The sequence below is a fragment of the Gadus macrocephalus genome, chromosome 19 (assembly GCF_031168955.1).
Source record: "Gadus macrocephalus chromosome 19, ASM3116895v1".
Taxonomy (NCBI): Eukaryota; Metazoa; Chordata; class Actinopteri; order Gadiformes; family Gadidae; genus Gadus; species Gadus macrocephalus.
The window spans coordinates 10,484,363-10,506,531 of NC_082400.1; the positions used below are offsets into that span (position 1 = coordinate 10,484,363).

At 49.1% G+C, this 22,169-nt stretch overlaps 2 protein-coding genes across 4 annotated transcripts in view; both read right to left on the bottom strand.

The window, feature by feature from the left end:
* LOC132447364 (unconventional myosin-XVIIIb-like) overlaps window positions 1-9,731 on the bottom strand; it is a 37,342-nt gene extending 27,611 nt beyond the window's left edge. For 2 of the 3 annotated variants that reach the window (XM_060038008.1, XM_060038006.1), the window contains exons 1-9: window positions 7,973-8,104; window positions 6,578-6,718; window positions 5,688-6,356; window positions 5,052-5,115; window positions 3,399-3,511; window positions 2,699-2,866; window positions 1,759-1,969; window positions 1,194-1,336; window positions 236-336 (exon numbers count right to left, since the gene is read on the bottom strand). In XM_060038008.1, the coding sequence (XP_059893991.1) occupies window positions 236-336; window positions 1,194-1,336; window positions 1,759-1,969; window positions 2,699-2,866; window positions 3,399-3,511; window positions 5,052-5,115; window positions 5,688-6,356; window positions 6,578-6,718; window positions 7,973-8,017 (1,655 nt within the window). In that variant the 5' untranslated portion in view covers window positions 8,018-8,104. Of the gene's footprint in view, window positions 1-235; window positions 337-1,193; window positions 1,337-1,758; window positions 1,970-2,698; window positions 2,867-3,398; window positions 3,512-5,051; window positions 5,116-5,687; window positions 6,357-6,577; window positions 6,725-7,972; window positions 8,105-9,633 lie in introns of those variants that run through there. The other variant, XM_060038009.1, reaches the window with a different exon arrangement.
* A 2,654-nt stretch (window positions 9,732-12,385) lies between these two features.
* The window catches only part of grk3 (G protein-coupled receptor kinase 3), a 41,095-nt gene continuing 31,311 nt past the window's right edge, over window positions 12,386-22,169 (bottom strand). Inside the window, exons 15-21 of the mRNA XM_060038406.1 lie at window positions 22,025-22,125; window positions 21,421-21,487; window positions 20,453-20,548; window positions 19,575-19,737; window positions 18,336-18,472; window positions 16,167-16,280; window positions 12,386-15,963 (exon numbers count right to left, since the gene is read on the bottom strand). Coding sequence (XP_059894389.1) covers window positions 15,802-15,963; window positions 16,167-16,280; window positions 18,336-18,472; window positions 19,575-19,737; window positions 20,453-20,548; window positions 21,421-21,487; window positions 22,025-22,125 — 840 coding nt within the window. The 3' untranslated portion in view covers window positions 12,386-15,801. The remainder of the gene's footprint in view (window positions 15,964-16,166; window positions 16,281-18,335; window positions 18,473-19,574; window positions 19,738-20,452; window positions 20,549-21,420; window positions 21,488-22,024; window positions 22,126-22,169) is intronic.

Sequence of the window (22,169 nt, forward strand, 5' to 3'; positions counted from 1 at the left end):
GAATGTTTATGTGTGCGTGTGTGTGTGTGTCTGTGTCTGTGTCTGTTTCTGCGTGTGTGTGTGTGTGTGATTGAGTGTATGTGTTGGTGCATGTGTGGGTGTGTGTGTGTGGGTGGGTGTGTCTGTGTGCGTGTGTGCATGTGTGTGCATGTGCGTGTCTGTGATTGTAAGTGTGTGTGTGTGTGTGTGAATGTGTCTGTGTGTGCGTGGTTGCGTGTATGTGCGTGCATTAAACCTCATCTCTGTGCTGAGCCCAGCCATCATCTGAGCGAACACCAGGAAGTTGCTCTCTCCTTCCAACTTCTGACAAACCTTCCACTTGTCCAGCATCATCGTCTGATGGAGGCAACACAGAAGATACACACGTAACCATGGATACCGAATGCATGAACCTCAGCAGACACCATAGAAAAAGGAAAGAAAGCCCAATCGACTTCGAATTGTCCACGACAATTGTGTTAAGAAACAGCTGTATTGGATGGAACCACTTTTTCGGAGGGTACAATTTTGCGCGACAATTGACAGCGTTCAACTTCGAGTGCTGCAAAGGATCATGGGAAGGATGCGTTACAGCTCAGCTTTTGCAGCATAAAATGGGAAGGGACAAAGTTGGACTTCGGTTTGCTTAGACAAATGGCAACGTTGTTGGGTTCAAAATCACAGACAATTGATCGGACAACATGTCCATTCGGTGAGCACTGGCGTACTCCGCTGGTGGTCGGAGTTCAGCTCCTGGTTTTAAACCCTTCCATCAGCATCCTTGTAAACTCCCACAAATAGAAACTTGAGAGAGTGCAGAGTGCTGTTTACAGGCCGTCATTCAGCAGACGCTTTTCACCCCAAGCGACTAACTAAGTGAAGCTCAGAACATCGCAGGCATACAGTCACAATTGGAATAGCTACAAAAAGAAAGTGCTCCACGACTTAGTAAAAATACTCGTTGTATTTTAGTTTCTTCACATTATATCGCTGTCTATAAGGTTACCATGGTGTGTCGTTTAGGGTGGGGTTTCACGTTGCTAAGGGATTACAGCTACGTGGGCTTTAAATGTCATGATGTCTGGCGGCTACCTTGTCTTCAGCTCCTCAGGGCTCGGTTTAATCCCGTGTTTCTCTGTGCACCTGAACATAAAAGCCTGGGACCTGGAGCCGGACAGTACAGGGAGCGTAGGCAGGCCCTAGGGGGTGGGTACCTGGAGGTGACCGCCGGCGATGAGGCCGGCGTTGTTGAAGTCCAGAGAGAGCACCATGGCGAAGCGGGACGAGGCGTCGCTGTGAGGGGAGCTCACGCAGCCAAACGACCGCAGGATGGAGAACACCGCCTGCACGCGCTCCACTGCACACGCACACACACACACACTATGATGTGCTGGTTATATCATTACAGTGCAGGTCTCCACGCTACAATGAAGTGCTTCAGTAGATAAATGGATAGAATTGCATGGATATATATATATATATATATATATATATATATATATATGCACCCAACGCGCGCGCGCGCGCACACACACACACACACACACACACACACACACACACACACACACACACACACACACACACACACACACACACACACACACACACACACACACACACACACACACACACACACACACACACACACTAACTTTGTAATATGCTTTGGGGGTCTTCAAAAGCACTATATAAAAATGCAATGATCTATGACCGCGCTATACGAGGGTATACAGTGTAGCCAGCGCTACAGTCGACATCTTCCTTCGGGGTCCTCACCGGTGACGCTGCCCCCCACGGTGCCCGCCTGTTTGAGCAGGGTGTGTGTGAAGGCCTGGCACGCCGTGGTCTTGCCCGTGCCGCTGCGGCCCAGCGCGCACACACTGTGGTCCCTGCGCGTGCCCACCAGGGACACGTACATCCTCTGGACCAGGGCGGACAGGGCCGGGGGCGCCTCCCACACACACTCCCCCCGCCGGGACTTTGGCGTCTGGGAGGAGAGGGGGGGGGGCGACGTTAACGGAGGGTGGTGCGGTCGTGTTAGGGGTCGTTAGGCCGAACCCCGAGCGGGGACAACAGAGCAGCAACAAAGGAGCAACAGAGGGCAGAGAACAGCTAAGAAGACGACTGGAGCCGAGCCAAACGGGTCAGACGTTTGGAATCGATATTGATTGGCTCAGATGTCATCTTGCTTATGAACATTTCAAAGATTTAAGCCAATCAGAAATATTATGCTATACTTTTCAGTTTTTTTTTCTATCCGGAGGAGAGCAGTCGTGATGGAAACAACCTTCCTGGCCTATGAGACCGAGCTCTGAGTTCACATCCCGTTTCCGTCCAAAGATCGGTCTGGCCTCCATCCTGTTGGAACTGCCTTTTAAAACATTTGAAAATGCCATGACAAACATAAAGATAATGGCGGCGCCTGAAAGCCACAGTCAGACAAACATAAAGATAATGGCGGCGCCTGAGGAATGATAAACAATCCCAAATGTTTTAACCTGCATTAGACTGAATAACGATGTTCAAGGATGAACTGTAATCGGCACAGAAGGCTTTTCTCAGAGGGGGAGATGTTTTTATTTTACAGAGAGATCACAAGCATCACTCTGATTGGCCGGAGGTTTTGGAACAACGCAGCCATGTTTGGACATCGATTACTGGCAAGGATGGTCTCACAATAAGACCCCCCCTCCTGACGGGTGTTGGGGCGCAGTACCTTGCTGTGCGGGTGGGAGGGGGGCCAGAGGCTGATGAGGTTGGGCCCGGCCTGGGTGAGGGGCAGGCTGGCCTGGGCTCGGCTGGTCAGGGTGTGGAGCACCCCGCTCTCGTTGACGTACTGGAGCTCGCTCAGGTCCTCACACAGCTCCAACTCAGAGGGGTTGCACTGGAGAAGGCAAGGGGGGGACGTTAACATTTTATACTAAACATTTACATTCAGGGCGTTTAACAGACACTTTTATCCAAAGCGACTTCAAATGAGTGCATTTGTCAGAAGAAAGAGAAACGGTACAACAAAGATGTTCATCAAAACAAGTGCCAAGCACTCACAATTGCTAGGCTAACCCATTCCCCGCATACAACAAAGATAGCTGGGGGAAGATGCCACACAATGCTAAGTCATATAATATTTTCAAGTGCCAGGAGTTACAATCAAACAATAAGTGCGTACGTTAGAAGGGTGCTTTCAGGAGAATAAGGGAGGGGAAGGGGGTGGTGGGGGGTTAGGGCTGCAGGGTCCAAGTGAACTCAGGGAGGGAGTCATTGCATTCAGCATCACGATATACATCTATATATACATCTATACATAGATGTATAGATATATATAGTGAGGCAGCAAAACAGAGACGAGAGCAGCAAACGCAGTGAGAACCATGGCAACGCGGGAGAAGAGTCAGAGTTCAAGCTGTAGGAGTTACCTTCTCTATCTCGTACTCGGTGACGTCATGCAGGGATCCGTCCGACTGCAGCCGGACCCTCACGAGACCCTCTGGGAGCTCAGGGGTCCCCACGTCTGGCTTGAGCTGGGTCGCTACGAAGACACCCCACCCCGACCGGTTACAGGCTGTTTATGTGGTCATCCAACCAAAGAGAACTACACAGGACCACTATCAGAACCAAAGGAACACGTTATCCCCTGCTGGATAAACTGTAGCATTCAGGCCCTTATATAGTAGTTCTGGTTTTGGAGCTAGATAGATTATATATACCATTTACTTTACTTTTGTTTCTTCCACGTAAAGTGTGTCAATAGAAATTGACATGGGCCCTTAGCCCGCCTGGTAAAGCTTTAAGTGGTAAAGCTTTATAAGATAGGATTATCTATGATATGCATTAGGTAGTCTCAGGCGGATGAGTCATATGTTTTGTGTAAAGCTGTGCATTAACATACACATACTTAAGTCCATATACATCCCTCATATTCATAATGCATTAATGCTGGCGTTTCTACGTTTAGATTTCTTTATGCGCGCGTGCGCGCACACACACACACACACACACACACACACACACGCACACACGCACGCACGCACGCGCAGAGAATTATCTGCACAGAGCATATGTAGACTGATGCGCGCGCACGCACACACACACACATGCACGCACGCACGCACGCACGCACGCACGCGCAGAGAATTATCTGCACAGAGCATATGTAGACTGATGCGCGCGCACGCACACACACACACACACACGCACGCACACACGCACGCACGCACGCGCAGAGAATTATCTGCACAGAGCATATGTAGACTGATGCGCGCGCACGCACACACACACACACGCACGCACGCACGCACGCACGCACGCACGCACGCACGCACGCACGCATCAGTCTACATATGCTCTGTGCAGATAATTCTCTGCTGTGCCGGGGGTTGTGTGAGGATCAGCGCTGCGTGTGGGAGTCTTAAGGGATTAGGGGGGGGCGGGTTGTATCAAGCACAGTAGCTGGATGAGTAGAGGGGGGGTCACATGGGTCATGAGGGAAAGGTCAAGGGTGCGAGTGGCTGGGAATGCAGCACCGACAGGTTGCCGGCTCATTCCCGGGAGGGATGGGAAGCGCTCGGTGTGGACTAGCAGACTGCATCTTCATAACAGACGGTCATTTACTATCTCGTTGCTATGTGTTCGGCTGCAGCTATCGAAGGATATTTCCCCTGGGGTGGGGGGGGGGGGGGGGGTCCTGTTTCGTATCGCGTGTCATCCCGACCGGAGGAGGGGTGGTGGTGGTGGTGGTGGTGGTGGTAGCGGCGAGGTGGACGCACCACTTCCCAGGATGCATTGCCTCGGGGCTGGAGCTGCACTTGTTAATTAGTTCTTCATTATTTGTGTGTGTTCCGTTGTGGGTCGTTTTCACACACACACACACACACACACACGCAGCATCTCAGAGTTGTGGGCGTGGGGGTCGGGGTGCGTGTCGGAGGAGTGATTGAGTAGGAGTGTGAGTGAGGACGGCGGTGTGACGGAGGGCTGTCCACCAGGGTGAGTGAGACGGACAGTTGTCCCTCTACGGTCGAGGGGGTTAGCCCGTAGCGACGGTAGCTCGCTAGCGTAGCATAGCTTACCCAGAGTAACGCCGTCCTTGTGGACGTACCACACGGTGCCGGTCTCGTACCACACGTCTTTCACCTGGAACAGAAATCTTAATGTTTTTACGATTTATTTTACTTTTTAAGCATAAGTGTGTGTGTGTGTGTGTGTGTGTGTGTGTGTGTGTGTGTGTGTGTGTGTGTGTGTGTGTGTGTGTGTGTGTGTGTGTGTGTGTGTGTGTGTGTGTGTGTGTGTGTGTGTGTGTGTGTGTGTGTGTGTGTGCGTGCGTGTAGGTAAGGGTGTGTGTGGGAAGGTACATTTATTTTTGTGAGTCTGTATGGGTGTGTGCTTCTGGGCACAACTTTGGTTGCAACTGTACATATTTGCAACTGTGTGTTCAAATGGATGCCTGCGTATATGTGTGTATGTTTGTGTTTGTATTTGTGTGCACCTGTGTATGCTCGTTTGTGTGGGGGGCTTTCTAGTGCACGTGTGCATATACGTGAGTGCGTGTGCATGTTTGAGTGCACATGGGTACATAGGATTGTACCCACATAGGATGGGTACTATACATGTGTTCATGTGGGTGTGTGGGTGCTTTCCATTGCATGTGTACGTATACATGTGTGTGTGTGTGTGTTGTATATGCATGTGGAATAAGCCAAACTAACCTCTTTCTGTTGGGTTTCCGTCACATTGCGTTCTGCTGGCCGTCCCTCTGGGTCCTGTCTCTCTGCTATCACATCTACATGCTTCTCCGTCTTAACCACCTCTGTCCGTTTCTCCAAACCAATCTGCGTTCTCTTTTTGTCCACCTCCACCACCGCTTTTGGTTTCTTCACCTCCACCACCGCTTTTGGTTTCTTCACCTCCACCACCACTTTTGGTTTCTCTACCTCCACCACCACTTTTGGTTTCTTAACCTCCACCACCACTTTTGGTTTCTCTACCTCCACCATTACTTTTGGTTTCTTCACCTCCACCACCGTTCTCGGTTTCTCCACCTCCACCAACGCTGTCTTTACTTTCCTCTCCTCCTCCACCATCTTCTTGCCATTCACCTTGCTGTCCATCTCCGACCTCACTTCCTGTTGTGTTTTTTGTTGTTGTTTTGGAGGCTTGGGGGTCACTTCCTGTTCTTTGCTCTGTCCATTTTGGAGCTCAGGAGTCACAGGGGGCCTGGGCGATAAAATCCTGCGATTTGATTGGGAGGAGTTTTCCCGCTCGCTTGCGCTTTCAGCCAATTGCTGGGCTCGGAGCAACATCTCGGCCTCCAGGATTGGTGGAGTCTGATCCTCCAGGAGGAACTGCTGCACCAGGTTGTCACTGAGTTTGCTGGGCTACACACACACACACACACACACACACACACACATATATACAAACACACACACACACACACACACACACAATGAATGCTCTAAGATCTTTAACAACTCTCCTGTCATTTTAGTGCTCTGTGTGTTGCTACTAAACACGACTATTTGACACACGTTTCTCCATTGTTCCAGGCTTTTCTCTCTGGAGACCCTGAGAGCCCCGAGAAGCTGAAGGACCTCACCGCTCTCTCCTCCTTGACCTCGGGCTCCTTCAGCTTGGTCTCCTTCTCAGAGTCACGGACCAGCTGCTTGAGGAAGCCCCCCGGCACGACCGAGAGGGGGGGCGGAGGGGAGGGGAGCGTCTCCGGCGGCTTCTTCTCCTCCTTTATCTGTGGTGGGGTGAAGGGGTGATGGAGGAGGTAGGGGTGAAGGGGTGATGGAGGAGGTAGGGGTGAAGGAATGATGGGGTGAATGGGTGAAGGAACAGGTTGGGGTGAAGGCATGATGGAAGAGGTAGGGATGAAAGGGTGAAGGGATGAAGGGTTTATTGGAGGAAGAGATGAAGGAAGAGGTTGAAATGAAGGTAGGAAAGGATGATGAAGTGATGATTAAAGAGGTTGGGATGAATGAAGTGATGAATGAAGGGATGATGGAAGAGGTTGGACAGAAGAGAGAGAGAGAGAGAGAGGAGACAGAAGAGGTGGAGGCATTATGTGACTGGTAAACACGGGAAGTGGAGACAAACTTACCAGACGGCAGGTTTACACTCTGATTTATAATTAAATGCATGTCATATAAAAATATCAACATGATGTAACACAACAGAAACGTCTGGCTACACACATTCGTACGACATGGTCAGAAGTTAAAGCATTCCAACTCAAGTCTCGATATGGATTAGAACTAAACACAATGCACACAGGACAATGTGATGAATGTTAAGACACAACACACAACATCACAAATGTAACACAAATCTGTACAACCGTTACACAGCTTCATGCATTTAACACCGACATGCATTTGCTCTCTGAGGATCCATTGAGGAAACGATTCAATAAACGATCATTATACATATGTACTGGGGAACTGACATTTAGCAAACGGTGTGAACTATCTGAAAGGACCACGAGGAACTACTACTTTGCGTCACGACTCTGGTTGCTCTTTCTTCAACCATCCTTCTGGAGGCAACGATGGAAAAAAAAACACTCCTATTACAGTTTCTGCAATAATCTCAGCATCAACCGTGACTTAGTCACCCAATCTCACCGCGGGCGCTCATGCATCGTTACCATCACAACCCCACACCATCACAGCCCGACGTGCGTCCGTCTCTTACGCACGCACACGACCACAAACAAACGTAAAGAAACACACAGAGATCTGATGCGTAGAGGTCTATAAACAGCCAGCGCTCACAGCAGGCAGGGGGGACATGAGTGACTAACGGCTGATTCATCGCACTGAAAAAAACATTCACACACACGGGGTGGGTGGACGGGGGGACGGGGGGACGGGGGGACGGGGGGGACGGGGGGGACGGGGCGGGGGACGTGTTACAATCATACGGGGATTAGGAGCGAGGCGTCGCGGAGAGCCTAGCGGGGGTTAGTCGGGCGGTCAGAGCGTTCGACACCTCCCTTCTTCTCCCACAGTTTTAACCGCGACGACAGCGCCATTCTGTGGGGGAGGGGGGCCTCAGGTGTGCTGGGCCAAAGCGTGGGGACACCGGGTGTCCGGGGGCTTTCAAAGAGGAGGGGGGGGGGGGGGTTGTCGACGCCAGGTGTGCACGGTCAAAGCGCTGTGGTGACAGATGGCTGGTTTCACAGTGACGGGGACACCAGACGTGGCGGGGGTCACAGTGGGGGGGGGGGGGGGGAGACCTGGTGGTGGAGACACAGAGAGACGTGTGAGGCGGTTGAAGGCAGGAGCCAAGGGTGCAGAGATGGATGGAACTGGGAGCACATCGGACGTTTTCTGTGAAAACGTTCCTAACGGCCATCCTGTCCCGTATTTCCTTCCGTAGAATAAGAGTGATGAAGTCTTGTTGGATGTTGATCATAGCTCGATTTAAAATGGAGATGGAGATTATAGTAGACTGTGAGGATCCATGGATTGGAATCGATTCAACAGCCATTGATAACATTTGATCAATGATGACAAAAACATATTGTTATAAAGAAAAATATACTATACATTTGACCGATGAAGAGATAAGCCTAGGCACTTACATACCTAGCACATACATTTACATTAAATGTAGGGCATTTAGCAGACGCTATTATCCAAAGCGTCTTACAATAAGTACATTTGTCATAAGAAGTGAAACAATATATCGCTGTCAGTATAGTAAATATGTTCATAGATAGAACCAAGTGCAAGTACTAACAATCGCTAGGCTAACCCATACCCCGTGTACAGCAGTGATAGCAGCTACTGCAGATGCTACACAATTAAGTACTATTAATAAGCGTGTACAATAAGTGCGTACATTAAGTGCCAGGACGTACAACATACAATGGTGGCCAGAAGGGGCTTGGTTGCTATGCAGAGTCGAGGTGAACTCTGAACAGGTGAGTTTTGAGTCTCTTGCGTTTACACTACATACAACTATGGCCTCCTTAACTCCTTAAACACATGCACACCAAAGTAGGTGCTTGCATCTTCATGGTTGCATGTTCAAAAACACACACACATACTCTCTCTCTCCCACACAAACACACTCCTTAATTTCATTTACCATTTTCATGAAACAAATCTATACGGATGAATGTCTTCTGTTTCTGGTTTAAAAGAAAATAAGCTAATCAGCTAAGTTAAATGAATGAAGAACACAAAATTAAAACACATTTCACCTTTAAAACTAAAAGGCGAAAATGTGGTTAATTATCATCAACAATTATAAGTTCCAGGAAATGGAGCACCTTCGGGCTACAGCTGAAGAGGGACAGGGGTGTCCATGTTGTCTAGCGCCAACACCAGCGTTTACTCACAATCGTGCCCAGCGACGGCTCTGCTGTAGGGTCACCACAAACCACCAGCAACACTTCTAGAAGGTTCCTGTCCACACCAGGAACACCAGACAGAGAAAGGTCTCAAATGTGAACAGGTTAATGTCAAACAGTACAACTATTTAAGAGCGGTCTGTCTGCCTGTGGTTCTGTTTTGGGCCGCTGAGACCGATGGAAAACCTGTCCCAAACAGGGCTATTTCCAGTCCTGACTTGGCGTTGGCCCAGTCCGTCTCTCATATCAACACACAAACCCGCACACACAACACACCCAAACCCACATACCTGTTGAATTCAGCACATCAACCCCAGTACAGAAACAATGGGATACAGACAGTGTGAGGGCCCAACAGAGACAGACAGCTCCACTAGCTCCAGCTCGGACACATACTGGGAGAGGCGGGCTGGGGGGGGGGGGGGGGGGGGGGGGAAATGTGGAGCAACCGTCAGAAATAGAGTGACACAGACAGCCTCTCTCTCTCTCTCTCTCTCTCTCTCTCTCTCTCTCTCTCTCTCTCTCTCTCTCTCTCTCTCTCTCTCTCTCTCTCTCTCTCTCTCTCTCTCTCTCTCTCTCTCTCTCTCTCTCTCTCTCTCTCTCTCTCTCTCTCTCTCTCTCTCTCTCTCTCAAACACACACACTCAACATTCATGATAAGAATTGCACCCTGGCTGACAGACGATCCTCTATAAATATCCATGGTCTGGGGGGAGGAGGGTTTGGGGGCGGGGGTAGGTAAAACGGGGATACGGTTATACTGCCCGGTTTGGCGAATCAGATAGCAGAGAAGAAGCAACGGGCATGAGAGACAGATATTGTGATATGAAGCTGCTGCACAATAACTTATGACATCAACGTCAAAGGATCGGCCAACGTACTGAGAAGGTTCTCTGGGCGGTAGGGGGGGGAAACACTCGTGCACAGGCGCCCCGGCGTACACGCACACACTGTCTCCCAGCCTCATCAGCTGCTTGGTTTGAGTGACAGCTGCAGCTGGAAGGAGGGAGCAGAAGTGGGCGGAGCCAAGCGACAGTGGCAACCATTTAAACTGGAGAGACAGACAGAGACAGAGAGAGAGAGAGACAGACACACAGACAGACAGACAGAAATAGGGAGAGAGGGAGAGAGAGCCCGTTACCATTGATTGTAGAAATAGTAAACTTCAGGAAGTTCGGAACCAACACTTTAGTTAGGGCGCAACTGAGCTATGCTTCCCCTTGGTCAGGTGTGTTTACACCAATGGTTTAAGTTCCTGAGATTGGTTACTTGATAGCTATATGGCATCTAGTAGACTCTGAGGTCACGCCTCCCTTTAGCACGCATACATTACAGACTAATGAGTATTGACGTGTCCACCAATAGGAAAGACTCAGCCAGTTGTTCGAGTTTTTTGATCGTATTGATTAAAGACAAGTCCAATAACGGGAATTCGGCAGTACCCAAAAAAATTTACTCAATTTATAGCGCTTAAATATGACGTACAGTACCTTAAAGTCATTGAGTAGATTCAACACATACAACTTGTTTGTCAACACATGTTTCGAAATACTGCCCCATAAAGGCTAGAAACAATCTATGGTAGTTTTGCCACGTTTACAAATTAAACACTAGTTTTTAATTCAACACTAGTCATTTATAATGACTTTGGAGCAGAAGTCCCAAATAAAAAAATTAATGTAACATCAGAAATAAGGTTCTTATAAATGCATTTATAGATATTAATATATAAACATTTTTACACGATGAAATATCTTTTAAGAATGGTTCCAACCGTTTTCCCACAGCTGTGAGCTAGAGAAAATATGCAGACAATAAAACAGCTGTTTCATTCGGGGCTAAAGCCCCGGATATTATTTAATTAGCCCCGAATCTTATTTTTTTTTAAAGAAAAAAAAAATCAACTTGCTTTTTTGCATGCTTTACACTAGAAACAAACATGGGGATTCCAGGGGCATCTCAAAGTAGCCTAGTCCTTCTGGCAAGAGAATAAAGAATTTAAAAACATAACCAGACTGTTTACCACCTTAAGTGAATTAACCTATCCTATCTCCAGTCATATATATATGTAAGGTCTGTCTCACTTGTATTCATTTTACTCTGAAATAACGAATGGAACTTTAGATGTCGGGGGATAAGCAGCACAGCAGTCAGGAAGCTATTTAAAGCTATAATAAATGCGTATTTTGTATATTTATGTAAAGCATTATGAAGAAAATTGCATGCGCAATAAAGCTTTTTTTTTTTTCAGGCATTTTTCCTTTCCCTCTCGGCTAAGCCCCGGATATTTCACAAACCTAAAGAATTCCCCTGCAGTGTACATAAAACATCATAGGAAAGTGCATTAGATTAGAGCAGAACACATACAATAAAAGCACATATACAGCAGAAACATACAAGCCAACTATCAATCACTGACCTGAGCAAATGGGGACGATGGTGGTTCTCAAAAGCCCTCACTTACCTGAGACATGAAGAGACGGTCGATACAGTTTGGCCTACATCAACCTCCTAGTACAACCTGTCGCAAATCAACCTCCACCTTTCGCCGTCCAAGGAGAAATCCATCTGTCTGAACGAAAGTGCTACTCACTCACCTGTAACGTTTCTCTGGTTACACCTACCATCACCCAAAAAATGTTGATTACTTTAGTGAACTTGTAGATCCAGAGCAGGAGATATTAGGGCATCTTACTCAAGGGCGCCTGCTACAGGCGGACCGAGGGAAAGAAGCCCAGGTACGGTGTGCACTGTGCAAAAACACTAGCCTATAGTGGATTACATAAATGTTAACTTTGAAATTGAACTATTACAACACTGCAATATCCCAATTTAGTCTACGTTAACACGCAAAAGCAATTTTTTTTAGGTTGTCTTCAGTGTCAGAAAAAAAATCCTAAAAAAAATCCAAATGTGAGGAAGGAGTAAATGGTTAAACAGTTCATTTTTTTTATCTCACACACACACACACACACACACACACACACACACACACACACACACACACACACGTCATTTGAGTGAAACAAGCACTACAGCAGGCAACAGGAAAAAAAAGTTTTTATTTATGAACTGTTATACAAGCAGTCCAACACACAAGTTCCTGTCTCGAAAACAAAAATGAATCATTGAAATAAAATACATTTAATAATAATAATCATTGAATAATATTATCAATAATATATCAGTATCATCATAACCTCAATGATATAAACCAAAGCCAGTAGTATTTGTGTTTGTTTGTGGCAAATAAAAAAAAAATAAAAAACATAAAATGGGATGTGGTAACCGGAGTATTTTTACAGCGAGGTCTCAGCTTGGAGCTCATTGACGTGGTCGGCGAACGCTAGCTTCCCAAACACGTAATAAATATGAAAAAGAGCAAAAGTCCGGTATTCAAAAAATAATAATTATCTTTAACTCGCAGGTACAATATCATAAGTCTTTATGTGCAAGATTCAGGCTGAAGTCTTCACCACAAACATTTAAACTCACATCAAAACCCTAACCTTCCCCCAAACATTTTTTTTTGATTTCTACATTAAATCTTTTAAATAAACCTAGAGCATTTTTGTCAATTCATATACACATATATTTATATATACTTTTTAACTTTTTTCTCTATATGCCATTCTTTTTGAATTGTCTTGTGTTGAGAGACCTAGAGAGCGCGAGTCTGAACAAGAGAAACCAGTATGACAAACCATCTCTACTAAATAAACATAGAAAGCCATTATGAAGCACACGCACGTGCAGACATTCAAACGACATACACAGAGACGGTGTGAAACCGAGACCTACCGGGAAACGAGCAGAGAATCACATGGTTCCTCGGTGTCCAATGGCTGCGTGCGGTGGGGGTTGGGGCGGGGCAGCAGCACCGCACAAGCATCACGTGTCTCGGACCTGGCACCTCCGCCAGAAAACATTTGGTCACAGTATTGTACCCTTCAACGATGATCACTACCGCTCTACCTTGGCTTCCGCTAATAGTAGGTTGTCTCTCTCACTGTGTGTGTGTGTGTGTGTGTGTGTGTGTGTGTGTGTGTGTGTGTGTGTGTGTGTGTGTGTGTGTGTGTGTGTGTGTGTGTGTGTGTGTGTGTGTGTGTGTGTGTGTGTGTGTGTGTGTGTGTGTGTGTGTGTGTGTGTGTGTTGCAGTCACAACAGCTGGATTGGCTGTTGCTGTAATGAGGAGGCTCCCCATTGCGTTGGACTCAGCCAGCAACAGTTATTTGGCACATACAACATCTAGTAAGTAACACATTGGGCTAAAAAAGGTGCAAAGACAATGTTCAATTGAAAAAAGCGAAAAACAAAAAACCATTTTGGTTTACAAAAATAAAAGACACCTTGATAGGTGACGCGATTTCTCTATAAGACAAAAAACATCTCCCCTGACTTTTAAAGGCTACCAAGAAAAATACAATTAAAACCCCCAAAAAAAAGATCACATCGCCAAACATCCCCCAGCCCCGCCCGCTTTAAAAATCAAACGCATCCAACTGCAGGTCACACAAACATCACAGCTCTAGAAATGCATGGACGTCACAGACAACAGTGTACTGCATGGGGGGGGGGGGGGGGGGGGAGAATCTAAAAACCCTGAAATGATATTTATATATAGGAGTTCATTCAAAAGGTTCTGCCGGGCGGCAGACACAAGTAGTCCCCCGTGACTGCAGACAGGCTTGTAGCGTACGCGAATATACTGGAGATGCACAGAGAGAAAACAATAAGGGTTGCTTTATATACACTCCAACCCCGGCGATACTTCATCCAATCCCGGCAGTCCGTCTCCTGTGGATCCTTCATAACAAAACGGAGTGACATTGTTTGTACTTTTTTTCTTTTTTTGAATTTTCCCTCTTCTTCCTCCGCCGTGGTTACTGATCCCCCAGGGATACGCTGCGGTCACCAAGGTTACGCTCCATTTCCACAGCAACAGTAACTGCTGTCCCATCGGTGGATATAATAATATATATATATATATATATATATATAGGATCTAGGGGTGTGTGTGTGTGGGTGTTGAAGGGGGTCTCTATGGCAACTGGCTGTACAGGAGAAAGATTTGTTTGTTTCTTTGATGAGGAGTCCGTGGTTTCCACTTCCTGTTTCCTGCCATGGAATGATTCAGTGCTCTCTGATTGGAGGCTTCTTAATCCTGTGTTCAGGCGGGTTGTCCCGAGGGAAAACGGACGTTGGCACATGACGCACTTCAATAATGACGACTAAACGGACGAGGTGACGGGCCTTCCCCCCTCCCTCCCTCCCTCATCCTCCCTCACCCCTTGTTTGCGAGGGGGAGAAGAGAAGATGAACTGAGACCAGCGATACACAAACACAGGTGTGTGTGTGTGTGTGTGTGTGTGCGTGCAAGGCCACCTGGAGCAGCGTCTTCCAGCCAGACCCCCGCCTTCTGCCTCCACACGCGGCCCCCTCGCCAACAAACGCCAGCGGATCCAGATCCTCTCCGTGTGGCGATCCACCGCCCCGTGTCTTAGCACTGACTGAGGGGGGCAGGGGGGAGAGGAGGGGAGTGAAGAGGGGGTGGGGAGGGGCTTATAGGGCCAAAAACTGAGGAATGGGATCAGTGCAGCAGCACCTGACGCAGCAGCCAGCGAACTCCACTCCCAACGGGAAGGTTTAAGCTGGTGTGTGTTTGTGTGTGTGTGTGTGTTTATCTGTGTGTGTGTGTGTGTCAGTGTCTATGTGTGTGCATGTGTCCAGAGGAAGTCATTATCTTCGGAGGAAGGCGTGTTGCGTTGAACCCCTCTTGCTCTGACCGCTTTCCCCCCCCCACCTTCCCATCCCGCCCCCACCTGGGTCTGAGGGCCCGGTCTGAGGTCCGTCTCTGAGACAGAGACGCATCCCAACCGCCGAGAAACCGCAGAGAAACCGCCGCAGAAGAAGCACACAAGCAGCAGGAGGCGGAGCCAGGCGAGATCGGTAGAGAGACACAGGAGCAGGACGGCGGTCGACGAGGAGAGAGGACGTTTCGACCTAATCGCCCCGGTCCTCGCCACAGTCATGCAGAGAGTCGGGGGGGGGGTTCTATTCGCACATGCTCAGTTCATCCTTCCCACCGTTCACGCTTCACGCCCATCCCGCCCGTCTCGCCCGTCTGTGATTGGCCGTAACACAAGAGACGGGAGAGATGGTGTGTGTGTGTGTGTGCGTATTGTTTTCTTTCAAACACAAGTATGCAGAGTCTGCTTAGTCTGGCGGGGGGGCCGGCCCACGCACTGCGCCGTCTTCGGGGGGCCGTCGCTGGAGGCGGAGCAGGTGGAGGAGGCGGCAGGACCAGGCGGTGCCATGGCCGGTCGGGCGGGGGCGGGCGGATGGAGAGAGGGCGGAGGGCCGGGGAGGGGGGGTGTCTTGTGTCTGGAGGTGTGGTCGGTGTGTGCGTGCGTCTGGTGGTGGCGGTGGGTCGGGCGGGGCGAGTCGCTGGGGGCCGGTTCACAGCCCGTTGCTGTTTCGGTGGGTGAGGGGGGGCTTGGAGAGCTCCACCATGCCGGCCCGGCCCTTGCCGATGACCTTGGGGGCCCGGCGGAGCAGCTTCTGGGCCTCGGTGAAGGCCTCCGTCAGCTCCTTCTTCCACTGGACGAACTCCGGGTCGCTCTGCACACACACACACACACACACACACACACACACACACACACACACACACACACACACACAAACAGAACGTGCACACACACACACACACACGTTATTTGCTTCTGAGTGTGTGGACCACATTTTATTTGATAAGCACGGAACACGCTCAATATTTGAAGCATTCCTGTTTGATGTCCCCCAGGTATGGGAGCGTGGCTCACCTCGCACTGCAGCACAAACTGCTTCCCTCCTTTGATGCGCAGCAGGATGCACTTCTTGTCTTTGATCTGGGTCTCCTCCACCGTCAGGATCTGCTCCATCGTCAGCAGGTTTTGCTGCGCAACACACGGGAGCCAATCAGAGGCGAGCACGCAGACGGAGGGAGACACCGGCCGCAACACACGAGTGGTGTGGCACGGCCGTTTTTGAGGAAACTAAAAAACGCTGCAACAGGGGTTTTATTTGTGATTTAGGGAAGGGGGTCTTCTGCTCTACTGAGTAACAGCAACTTTCAAGACACGGCTCGGAGGATCGGCCCGCTGGACTGGACTGGACTGCTCGACAGGAGGAAGGCCTTCCTCTCTGGGAGCAGTATTTAGCAGGACGTGGAGGTAAGGACGTGAGGGAATAAGCACAGTTTTCGGCAGCATTAAGGGCAGGGAAATAAAGGCTTAGTTATGGTTCCACGTCGACGCAACGCAAGGGGGTTTACGGACCCATTACGTCCTTGCGGACCCTCCTAGCGTCTACTGCAAGGGCCTGACTTGCGCCTCCCAAAAATGTTAACCTTGCGTCGAGGCGACGTAGGAACAAGGGCTGTGATTGGTCCGATCACTAAAACCCGATGCAGAACCAAAAACAGGTTCACGACTGCGTCGAAGCGTCTGCGTGGTAATTGCGTTGCGTTGACTTGGAACCATAACTAAGCCTTAAGCTACTGCTCTACTCGTTCTACTGCATGGCTGTCACCCACCATCACAATAATGTTAGAAACTAAAAAGTAGGGCCTCTTATTTCTAAACCACTCCAGGTGCTTCGGTCAAGTTCTAAAGACGGTGCAAATGAACCATCTGGTCAGCTGAGGATAAAGTAGGGCGATTCCTCTGCGTCCTTCATCACCTTGGGCTCTGTTGCAGTATTATGGTTTAAAATGCAGACGTTTTTGCTGTTTTCCTAAGATGCATTTCATGTCAAAAGTGAGAGTGGAAATATTAGCCAGTGATGCGATGAACTGTGTGGAACCGAAGTCATTGTCTCAGTTTCATTATAGAAATTCTCGCCATGGTCTGGAGTGGTTGTTGTCGTGACAGCCCTAAGCCAGCGCGACTCTAACAGCAAGGGCGTGTTCGTGGGGGGGGGGGGGGGGGGGTTGGGTCTCCCAGGAACCACCCTGGTGCGCAGCACTCACCCGAGGTCCCCTGAAGGGCTTTAGCCACTTCTCCTACAGCACAGGGGTGAGGACAGACGGACACACAGCCTTCATGCAACGGCCATTAGGCACGGACAACACCAAGTAACACATACACACACACACAACCAGAAGAACTAACAGACGACAACAAGGAGTAGCAGACACACACACACACACACACACACACACACACACACACACACACACACACACACACAACCAGAAGAACTAACAGAGAGATCCGCCAACATGGTGCGTTCTACGTCTGTCGTATTCAATCCATATCCTCCCACTTCTTTTACCCACTATCCGTCCTGCCCTCAGTGATGATGGTCCCGTCTATCCTTAACTGAATTTGTGATGTCATTTTATTTAATAAAGTGTATTGTAAGGTATGACCCGACAAGGAAATGCAGATGGAACTCGCTTTTCACGGCTAACTCGGGACACTTAACTCAAATGCTATTTAATATGTGTCGGATAAACCCAATGAATGAAATGAAACAAAGGATGCAACACAAACACAACCTCCAACGCATACAGTTGACAAGAAGAGGGTGATGAGACACACACAAAACCTCTCTCCATCCCTCTGCCTTATATCCAGTGGGACAGAAGGACACACACACACACACACACCCCCCTCTACCCCTGCCAGAAAAAGGTTGTGCGTGTTTCATAACGTATGACACACACAACCTCTTTCTAGGTTATGACACATCGATCACTCACTCACTCCTAGTTCCCCCCAGACACACACACACACACACCTCCATCGATCTCTCCATCCACCCTTGCCAGAAACAGGTTGTGCGTGTGTCATAACGTATGACACACACGACCTCTTTCTAGGTTATGTCACACACACCCACACACTCCCTCCGTCACACACTCATTCCTAGTTCCCCCCACACACACACACACACACAGACAGGAACATGTAACAAAAACAACCCAGCCATGGGTGCCCCCCACTCACCCGCGTGTCGCCCTCCCCCCTCCACTCCACCCGGTTGGGGAAGAGGTAGAAGTAGCGACGCTGCCACTGGGTGAGGAACGGGTTCCCCAGCTTCAGCATGTAGCCGTGCATGATGCAGTCCTTCCCCAGGGCGTAGTCTGTGGGGGGGGGGGGGGGGACAGGGGGTCAGCAGCCTGACCATACAAGGGTATCGCTAGGAAGGCCTTTATGGTCAGAGCTCCATCCCATTGGAATCATTTACCCGTCAACATTAGATCGGTTTCGTCTCTATACTAAAAATGCTGTTTCATCGTACTATAGGAACAGCAGTACATGTATTTAATCACATTGTGATCAAATGTTAGTCTATCATCACCGATACTATCACTTCCTCATGTATTTACCTCTTCCCTATAGAAATTGCATGCAAGATTAAGGTTAAGCTTTCAATACACGAGTGTCTGTGCAATCTTTTTTTTTTTGTTATTGAGGAATATGTTCTTTATATGTTGTTATAGGACTTTGTCGTCAAGGACCCCCTTGAAAACGAGATGGGTTTATCTCAAGGGCTTACTCCTAATCAAATAATTTGAACACATGAGGCTAGGGGGGGGACAGTGTACGTCATACTACCTTATTTTCCTGTTTTTATTATGCTACCTTTGTGTCCTCCTTTCGTTCTTTCCCTATGCATTGGGAGTGTGGCATGGACGACACACGGAACATCCTTGTAATTAAATCGAAATATAAACCACATGCGCGTTTCGCTCGTTCAGATCTGTGCTGTTTAAAGGCCGAACGGGGGAACGACCGTGCTGAAGAACAAGCTGCTCTACCTAGCTCAGGAGGTGGAGCAGGTTGACCGGTAACCGGAAGGTTAATAGTTCGATCCCCGGCTCTCCCTGGCGGAGTGTCGAGGAGACCCTGAGCAAGACACCTCACCCTGACTGCTGCTGACGCTGTCGGCCTGCGTGGTCGACTCCGTCGCCGGGGCGTGAATGTGTGAACACAAGTCACTTGGATAAAAGCCTCAGACTAAATGTGGTCGGCGCTGAACGGTAGCACTGTAGGTGGGTCCCGGAATGAATCAGGTCGACGGATTCCTCCGGGTCGTTCCCTCGCAGCAGAAATGCCCTGGGTTTCCAACCCTCATGTCCTCCATCTTACTCGTCAGCACCCCTGAGCAGGTTGCCCCGCCCCCTACCTCCTCCTCCACTACCCCTTATGTCGATCAAACGGCGGACTGGGCGTGTGCCGTACCCTCCTCGTGGCCCAGCTGCTTGTTCTTGGCCCTCTTGCGGACCTCGTTCTTGTCCGTGTCGCAGTTGACCGCCTCGTACACCGTCTCCGCCACCTCCTGCTGCCAGCGCTCCGAGATGACCAGCGGGAAGTTCTTATACAGCTCCTGGTCGCTGTCCAATAGCTGCACAGAGAGGGCGGGAGGGAGGGAGGGGCCCATTGCCGTCATCCAATCACGACAACAGAGGATCGGTTATGTGCCGCGGACATCGAAATGCGTTAAATGTGTTCTGGTAGATGGTGCCCACAGCACTTAAATTAAATGATTGTTTATACCTTAAGTGAACAAAAAGCATTCAAATATTAGCATGGTTATCAGTGCCAAAAACAGTCCATTAAATTCAACAAATAAAGAGGCACATTGTTTAATATCTCTTTGGATATCTCTTTTATCACATATGAACTGTTTGAAAGGCACAGTTTTCAAATGTAGGGGTAAATCTCTGTATAATTACACCAACCTAAGGTAGGTAGAACCAGCACTGTATAATTAATTCACATATGCATTAAGTTGGCTCTAAGGATTATCTTCTTTTTTTTCTTTTTTTATTCTGGGTAGCATACATTATCCCGATAAAGGTTGGTGTGTGTGTGTGCGTGTGTGCGCGTGGGTGTGACACTCAAAGGGACTCTAATCAAATCACAGCTACAGGGGAAGAAGGCTGTGACGGCTGGCACTTCCTGTGAATTATCAACCCTGGGTTGAAGCACCAGACACTTATCAGCAAACATCAGCCCTTCGCTCATCAATCATGCAATGTGTGTGTAGTGCTTGGACTCTATTACGCCGCGTGTCATGAGGTGTGTTTGCGCGCGTGTGTGTGAGTGTGTGTGTGTACCTTGATACCCTTGGTGTCCTCTTCATCAAAGGAGCCAATGTCAAAAGCATCTGCTGCGTTCACCTCTCCTCTCGGTGGGATCAGAGGAGGAGAGTACTGGGGGGGAGAGAGGCAGAGGCAGAGAGACAGAGGGAGAGAGAGTGAGTGAGAGAGTGAGAGAGTGAGAGAGTGAGAGAGTGAGTGAGTGAGTGAGTGAGTGAGTGAGTGAGTGAGAGAGAGAGAGAGTGAGTGAGTGAGTGAGTGAGAAAGAGAGACAGAGACAGAGACAGAGAGAGAGAGAAGCAGAGAGAGAGAGAGAGAGGGAGAAGCAGAGAGAGAGGGAGAAGCAGAGAGAGAGAGAGAGGGAGAAGCAGAGAGAGAGAGAGAGGGAGAAGCAGAGAGAGAGAGAGAGGGAGAAGCAGAGAGAGAGAGGTGGAGGGAGGGAGACAGCCAGACAAGACAGGGAGATGAAATGAAAGAAAGAGGGAACAGGGGAAAGGGAATATGGTGAGCAGAAGGTAAAGGAAAGAGGGGGGAGAGAGGGGAAGTAAACCAACAGACATTCCCTCGGCCGGGTCTTTTGGTTTTTCCTTTTTTTTTTTGCTGAATGGTTGAGTATCCCTAGCAACAGGGAGCTTGGGTCAGGGGCTGGGCAGCGGATTTGGATGCTGGCGTTTCCTTCATGGATTTACACTAGAAACAGGCCTTGATCTCTGCTGACACAGGCCAGCCGCTCGCCTGAATGAGCAAGCAGCCCCGCGACACACTGGCTAAATGTCACGGCCAAATGTGCAAAGATAACCTTCTAAAAATATCGACGAAATCAACTTCCTCGAGGGGGCAAGCTCTGCTGCAGCCGTGTTCATGCGGAATTGGGTCTTTTTTCGTCGCTTTCATCCGTAAGGGAGTCTTTTTTATTTTTAGGAAGGAGGAAAAGACTAAAGGAAATACTAAAAGGGGTGTGTTTATAAATAGACATGCCCCCTCACCTTTTGGAGGTACACCTGCTGCCAGTCGATGCCTTTGAAAAACAGATGTTCCTTCACCTCGTGAGCCCTGCGCGATCACAGATAGAGAGAGACAGACACATAGGGGAGGGGAGGGGGAGATTTTCAGCCATGAGGTTTCACATCCGACCACCAGGTGGCAGTATTCACCACCAGTGTATATACACACACAGGAGAGACAGCCAGCCAACCTAGTGACACAAACACTCGTGGAGCAACACGCAGTCGATGGTAACCTCAGCCAGCATGGCTCAGTAGCGAGCTAGAGGCTCAGTAGCGCGCTAACGGCTGATCTGCAGGAACACACTGAAACTGAAACTGAAACTGTATCCCTTCTGTCGACGCCCGCGGGGGGCTGCTTGTAAAATATTTCATTTCGATTTATGTGCCTGGGTGTGTTCACAGGGCCCCACGGTGTGCGTGTTGTACATTGGGCGCACAGATCTTAAACACACAACACACACCGTGTTTACAGGGACTTGCAGTGTGTTCTTTTAGGAGTGTTGTGTATTAGTCTTAAGTGTGTGATATGGAAGTAGGAGTAGGTGCTTATGACACTGTGTGTGTGTTAGGATTGTCGACTGACCCTCGACCCAGGCAGCCAAGCCTCTTGGCCACGTCTCTCTGCAGCAGACCCTCCAGAAGACCCTTCAGCTCCACCGTGAAGGAGTCCGGCAGCTCCACGTTCTGGAGAGAGAGGGAGAGAACGATGACGAGGGAGGAATAAAGTA